The sequence below is a fragment of the Trichosurus vulpecula genome, chromosome 4 (genome assembly GCF_011100635.1).
Source record: "Trichosurus vulpecula isolate mTriVul1 chromosome 4, mTriVul1.pri, whole genome shotgun sequence".
Taxonomy (NCBI): domain Eukaryota; kingdom Metazoa; phylum Chordata; class Mammalia; order Diprotodontia; family Phalangeridae; genus Trichosurus; species Trichosurus vulpecula.
The window spans coordinates 32,045,052-32,052,314 of record NC_050576.1 but is presented as its reverse complement, the minus strand read 5'-3'; the positions used below and the strand labels follow the sequence as shown (position 1 = coordinate 32,052,314).

General features: G+C 45.7%; 1 protein-coding gene across 1 annotated transcript; it reads right to left on the bottom strand.

Annotated features, from left to right (window-relative positions):
• Nucleotides 1–953: 953 nt before the first annotated feature.
• On the bottom strand, nt 954–6,568 carry PDZK1IP1 (PDZK1 interacting protein 1; the record flags this gene model as incomplete). The annotated part of the gene is given in 3 exon segments (XM_036757963.1): nt 954–1,328; nt 2,314–2,409; nt 6,460–6,568. Coding segments are annotated over 3 exon segments (284 nt in total), but the record flags the coding sequence as incomplete, so codon positions are not given.
• Nucleotides 6,569–7,263: the final 695 nt, after the last annotated feature.

Here is a 7,263-nt window from a genome sequence, read left to right as displayed (position 1 = left end):
TTTCAAGGTTTGAGCAGAAACTTTGGAGGCCAGTGCAGATGTGAAGGGAATTCACCAGCCAGTGTGTGAGTGTGTGTGTGTGTGTGTGTGTGTGTGTGTGTGTGCGGCGCGCGCGCGCGCGCGAAATTGAGGAACTCATTGAATAACTAGACCCTCCAAAAGTAATCTTTATGATGCTTCCATGAACAGAAGTCTCTAGTGGAGTGCTCTAAGGCTCTGTCTTTCACCCTGTGCTGTTTCACATAAGTTATAGGATCATGGTTTTAGAACTGGAAGTCAGTTTGGAGATCATTTTGGCCCAATCCCCTCACTTTATAGAGGAGGAAACTGAAACCCAGAGAAAAGAAAGGACTTTCCCAGGGTCCCACCACTAGTGACTGCATCTAACATGGAATTCCAATCCAGGCCTTTACATCTCCAAAGCCACCATCTTCCACTGAATAGGAGGAATGCTTGCCATAGTTCCAGGTAACACAAAGCTAGAAGGAATAAAGAATGTGCTGGATGACAGTGAGTATCCCAAAATGCCCAGAGTATACAGGCCAGAACAGTGGGCCAAATGTAATTGGTTAAAATCGAATTCAAGTTTTATACTAGGAATTTAAAAAAAAAATCAACTTCCTAAGCTCGAGATGGGAGAGGCCAGGCTAGAAAGGGCATTATTTGGACAAGAACAGGGGGGCTTTATGGATCGTACTCTCAGTATGAGTCAGTAATACAAAGGGACACCCCACCCCTACCCCCACTGATGTAACCTTAGACTACATTTGAAAAGGCAAAATTCTAGACTGCCTCTAGTGGCGGAGGGAAGGAGGTGGGGGTAGGCAGGGAATGATTGCAGAATATTGCTCAGCCATTGAGGACAAGTACAAAATGTCTTTATTTCACAGAAATAAAAGCCATTTCAAAAGGAGGGGCACTATCATTTGGGACCAAATTTAACCTCACCTGATGAAAGCTCAGCCCTGTAGACGCCAAAGTCTTGGAAGGATCCCAGCCCAGTACCAAACTCCAGATGGACCCCCAAGCCCAGTCCCAACCTGAACCCTGGCCCTGGCCCCAAACTGAACCTTGACAAGAGATGGAGCGAGAAGGTATGAATGGCTTACAGATGAAACACAAGAAAAATAGGCATTATTTGGAAACAGTTGTGTGGCGATCTCTTCAAGAAGCACCCAGGGAACCTTCAGAGATGGTGAAGTTCACCCAGGTGGGGAATGGGGAGGGGTGGGGAGATGGGATGGGAAGGTCACATGGGGGTGCTACGGACTCCCGGGATGTCTTCCATCACATTCTCATTCTCGTAGGCATTTTTGTGTTCGCTGGACCTGAAAGGGCAAAGACCAAAAGGCTATTTATATCCTCTCCTTCCCAGGATCACCGCTCCTGCCCTCACCCCCTCCACCCTGGGACTGCAGGAGTTAAATGCCCCCAGGCAGAATCACAGAATGGCAGATCCCCACCTGTACCCCTCGTTTGACAGAGAGAGAAATCGAGGCCCATAGAGGGAAAAGGATTTGTTCGAGATTGCACAGTGCAGAGTCAATGGAAAAGTCAGAGTTGGGCTCAGATCCTTTGACTGGCACATCCTTCGTTCCACCTCTACCTCCCCTCTGGCCAGCCCTCTCCTAGGCCAGGCAGATTACAAGCAAAGACATCATGATATTGGCAAATTGATTGAGTTTCTAAGGCTAAAGCCCAGTCTGTTTACTTGAGCATGTGCCCTGGGAAACATCCTCTTACTAACCATCCCCCCTCCACCCCCTTACAAGACTCCCTCTCCAACACTAAGCTTCCATCTCCTTCCTGAAGCTCCATCCCCTTACTAAAACACATCCTCCTCCACACTAAATGCTTGTCCCCTCTCTTAGCTTCCATCCCCTCAACTGAGCCTCCGTTCTCCTCAACAGGCTCCTCACTGATTCAGCTGGGTGGTATAGGCTGGACTTGGGAATGTGGGAGACCTGAGTTCTAATCCTGTCTCTGACAACCTAACTGAATAGCCTATCCCCACTCCTGTGACCACAAAGTAGCTCCTACCCTTTGGCATTCTAGCCAAACCACCTGCAGGTCTTATCTGAGACCAGGTCTCTGTAAAAAGGAAACTGGATCTGCTGGGGTAGATGAGTCTTTATAAAAGTATTTGCTCCCTCCCTCGTCCATGGCAGAGAATGTCTGTCCACTGACATTTTTCTTCAAAGATCCTGTAGGGTCCAAGTTACAATCTGGATCAGCATCAAGATCAGGGCCACAGTTATGGTCAGGGTCAAGGTAAAGATCTGGTTCAGAGTGGGAAGCCTAGGGCAGGCTTACCTGAAGTTCAAAGCCATTGTTGAATACCTTCCATCCACCCCTGCCAAGTTCCCGTCTGATTTGCCTCCAACCGATGTGACTGCTGTCACAGGCTCCCTGTTAGAAGAATACCACCCACCAAAGATCAGCAGATACCAGTCTATCTCACTCACCCCATAGTGGGGTGAGGCCCAAGGGAGGAAACTCAAGGAGGTGGTGCCACTCCTGGGTCAGGGCAAAGATTCATGTCTCACATTCTCAGCTTCTCTCTTGAGCATCCACTCACCAAGCTGCTTATAATGGGCATGCAAATCCTGCTACAGCTTTCAGTGTCCACTTTCAGTGTACTGGCACTGTATCTATGGGGGTCCCATTGGGGTAGTCTCTTTGCAGGATGGTTGCCAAACCATCGATGGGTATGAGAGTCCCTGCCTCCTCTCCATCTTTACAACTATCTGGGAGACTCCTTCCTGACCATCAGTTTGTATGAGCTTTGTGTGATTCCCTGAAGAGCTGGGCTACCAGGTCAGGACCTCAAAACAACATGGGTATGTGTATGTGTGTGTGCACACATGTGTGTATGTATGTATGTATGTGTATGCATGTGCATATGTGTGTGTATAGAAAAGCATTATAATCATTGGGAGTTTTCAGGGTGAAGGATGAGACCCTGTGGAACAAACAGAAAAATTAAAAGCTCGAAGGAACCTTAGAGACCACCTAGTCCAACCTTAAGAGGAGGAAACTCAGACCAGAGTTAGGTGACTTGCCTAAGGTAGTAAGTAGCAGAGACGGGATTTGAACCCAGGTCCTTGGGCTCCAGATCCAGTGTTCTTACAATTGTGACCTACTTAACATGTCTCCTAAACCAGCTTCCCATTCTCAGTAATAGCACCAGGGAAGAATGAGACTCCTCAGACTAGAAACTCAAAGGGCATAGAAAAAACCTTGGATTTTCTAAGACTTCAGATAATAGAATCAGGCTCCAAAGAATTCTCAAGAGACTGGAATATAGGGCTTACTCTCATTAGATGAAATTTAGTAGGGATGAATGGAAAGTTATTTCTGAGCTAAAAAAAACCAACAGCAACAATTTCACAATTACTAGGCAGCAACTATGAAAAAAAAAAGACCCAGGGGTCTTAATGCCTGACAAGAACAATGTGAGTCAAAACTCTAACATGGCAGTTTGACTTTGGGCGCCATGAAAGGAAGCACATGGTCTGAAAGAAGTTGGTGAGGCAGTCCCTCTGTCCTCTGCACCAGTCTGAGCTTGTCTATCACCTTGTGTTCAGTTCTGGGCGCCACCTTTCATGGAGGACATTGATCAACAAGGGAAGGTCTAGAAGAAGCCAGCCAGAATGGTGAAGGACCGCCTGAAGGAACTCGGGGTGTGAGAGTGGAAGGCTTGATGGGAATGTGATAGGGGTGTTCATGTGAATTCAACAAACCATTATTAAATGCAAAGTGAGAGGCATTCTGATGAGAGGTAGAGGTTCTTCATCAAAAATCCCTACACCCATGAGATCACAGGTCCCAATCAGGGAAGAAATGTGCAAAGCCCCATAAATTAGGGGGTTGGACTAGCTCAGAGGTGAGGAACCTGCAGCCTTGAGGCCACACTTGGCCCTCTAGGTCCTCAAGTGCAGCTTTTTGACTGAATCCAAACTTCACAAAACAAATTCTTCTATTATTTTATTTATTATTTATTTTATTTATCATAATTATTATTTATGTAAATGAATAAATCTTCAGTGATCCTGTACTAGACACTGGGCAACCCCAAAGCATCTGAAGGGCTCTCACCTAGAAGAGAATTGGATTTGTCCAGGTTGGCTCAAGCAGAGCCAGGACCAACTGGGGGAGTTACAGAGAGGTCCATTGAGGCTTGCTGTCTGCAAAAGCTTCCTAGCAATGAAAGCTGTCCCAGAGTGGAAGAAGCTGTCTCAAAAGGAAATGAGTTCCTTGTCACTGGAGGTATTCAAACAGAAGCTAGACAACCAAGTATTGGAAATGTTGTAAAGGGTCTTCTACAGGCATAGGCTGACCTAGGTGGCTCCAGATGTTCTGAGATTCTGTGGCATCAGGAAATGTGAATTTGAATCCTAACTCAGCTACATTCTGGTGCTGTGTGATCTAGATGAAGTCACATAACCTCTCTGAATGCATTGCCCTCATACCATCTCTGAATGGAGCCTAAGAGCAATTGCGGGGTGGTTGCTCTGGGTTAGAGGGGTGATAATATAAAGTCTTCTCTATCCTCAATCAATAAATTAACAGTTTTCCAGGGGCTGTCCTAGGGACTGGGGATATTAAAGCAAAAACAAGTAAGTCTTCCCCTTCTAGGAGCTTGAGTCCTACCAGGAAAGGCAACTTGAAAATACATATATGTATATATATATATATATGGATATATATATATGTGTGTGTGTGTGTGTGTGTGTGTGTGTGTATGTGTGTGTGTGGATAGATAGATAGACAGATAGTTAGATAGATAGATAGACAGACAGACAGATATACAGAATCAACACAAAATGAATACAAAAGAGTTTGGGGAGAGACTGGGGCGCAAGTAGCTGTGGAAATTAGGAAAGACTTCTGTTAGAAGGTGATGTTCAAGCTGAGTCCTGAAGAAAATATCTGAGTCTATGACATGCAGGAGAGGAAAAGTATTCCAGATATGAGGGGAAATAGCCCACATCAGGGCATAGAGATGAGATATGGAGTGGCATATACGGAGAACAACAAGAAGGCAGATCTGGCTGGATTGTAGAGTGTGGAAAGGTAGCTTAGGAAGGGCTTTAAAAGACACATGAAAGAATTTATATTTTATGCCAGGATGCTACTACGTTTGTTGAGTAGTGGGGGGAGGGGGTGACATGGTCAGATCTGCACTTAAAGAAATCACTTTGGATGCTATGTAGATGATGGATTGAAGTGGAAAGATCCCTGAGGCAGGGAGATCAATTAAGAAGCTATTTCAATAGTCCGGGACAGAGAGGTTGAGTTCCTGAAATAAGGTAGTCAATGTTTGAGTGGAGAGAAGGGATCAAATTTCAGAAATGCAGACGTAGACACAGGCAAGATCTGACATCTGAGTGAATGGGTGAGGTGAATGTGAGGTGGTTTTGACTCCCTGCCTTTCTGAGATCCTGCCAAATGCTCCTCTAACTCAATTCTGTTCCCAGCCTGAGATCCTCACCTGGGCCACAAGGAATGAGGTCATTGTGGGAGACCTTACACAAAACTAGCCCATTCCCAGAATTCTAGACATGGAAGGAAATGGTTTCCCATTGTCTGAGAGGAGGTAAAAAAGTAAGGAGGTGGGGAATGGAGGAGGGGGAGGATGATGAAGCAGAGGAAGAAGGAAAAGGGAAGGTGTCAGGGGAAGAAGGAAAACCAGGAAAAGAAGGAGGAGAAAAGTAGAAGAGGAGGGAAACAAGGAAGCAGGAAGAAGAACAAGAAAAGTTTAGGAGGAAGGAGAGAAAAGAGGACAAAGAAACATGTGAGGAGGTGGAGGAGGAAGGAGAGGAGGAAAAGGGCAAGAGAGGAGGAGAGAGTAAGGAGGAGAAGCAGAAGGGAGGGGAGGATGCTGAAGAAAGTGGGACAGGGAGGGAGGGTAGAGCTTCTCCTTCCTTCAGAATCCCAAACAGGTGGAGGTGCTGGGACTTGGCTACCCAGCCCTTCCCACTGTGCAAGTTGGGGCCCAACCTTATTCCAACCTCACTCTCCCACCCACCTCCCCTGTTTGGCTGACTATATTAGACTGGGAGCAGAGCAGGAAAGACTGATTACTTCAGAGAAGAAGGCCCATCCCATGGAGAGGGAGGCAACCACAATGATAACAATAATATAAGAATAATAACATTGCACTCAATTTCCCAAGTACTTCCTATCCATTCTTCACTAAAATCCTGACAAACCCTTGTGAGGCAATCAAGACAACTGTATCTCCATTTTCCAAATTAGGAAACTGAGGCTCAGAGAGGGAAGAGACTTGCCCAAAGTCATGAAGCAAACCAGTTCCATACCTGGATAAGAATCTGGATCCCATGACACCCAACCCAAGGGTCTCACTCCACCAGACCACACTGCCTCCAGAAGACAGAAGGGAGGAACAAAAAAGAAAGGGCATCAGGAAAGGGAAGTACCAATGGTTTCACTTACGTATCCTCCTGGCACCAGAAGTGATTAACAGCAAAAGCTACAGCCACAAGGGCCAGAAATACAGCCACAGCGATCAAGCCCTGCATCCATGGCTCCAGATTCCCCAGACCTAGGGGGAAAGAGAGAGAGAGATACAGGACTTCATCTTACAGAAAAAAAAGCTAGGGTCTGAGATGACCACAAGCTTTGGTATCCCCAAAGATCTCAATAGACTGCAACAAAGGATTGAATCTAAAAAGATAAGATGCAATAGTAATAATAAGTATGAAATCTTACAATTGGGTTCAAAACATAATTCTTACAAATAAGTACAAGACAGGAGAGGCAAAGCTAGAGAGCAGGTCATCTGGGAAAGATCTGAGGGTCTTGGTGGACTACAAGCTCAAGATGAGTTAACAGTATGACATGGCAGCCAGTCAATGACTAAACATTGATTAAGTACCTATTATGTGCCAGGCACTGTGTTAAGCACATACAAAGCTTCTCAAGGAGTTGACAGTCTAATGGGGGAAACAACATACAAACACCTACGTACAAACAAGTTCTGCACAAGATAATTTGGAAGTAAACAAAAGTAAGTCACTGGAATTAAGACAGATTGGGAAAGATTTCTTGTAGAAGGTGGGATTTTAGTTGAGACTTGAAGGAAAGCAGGGAAACTAGGAGAGCAGAGATCAGCAGGGAGAGAATTCCAGTCTTGAGGGAGTCAGTGAAAATGCCTGGAGTCAGGAGATGGGGTGTTTTATTTAAAAAACAGCAAGGATGCCGCTGTCCTTGGATCAGAGAGTGTGGGGGGAAAAGCAA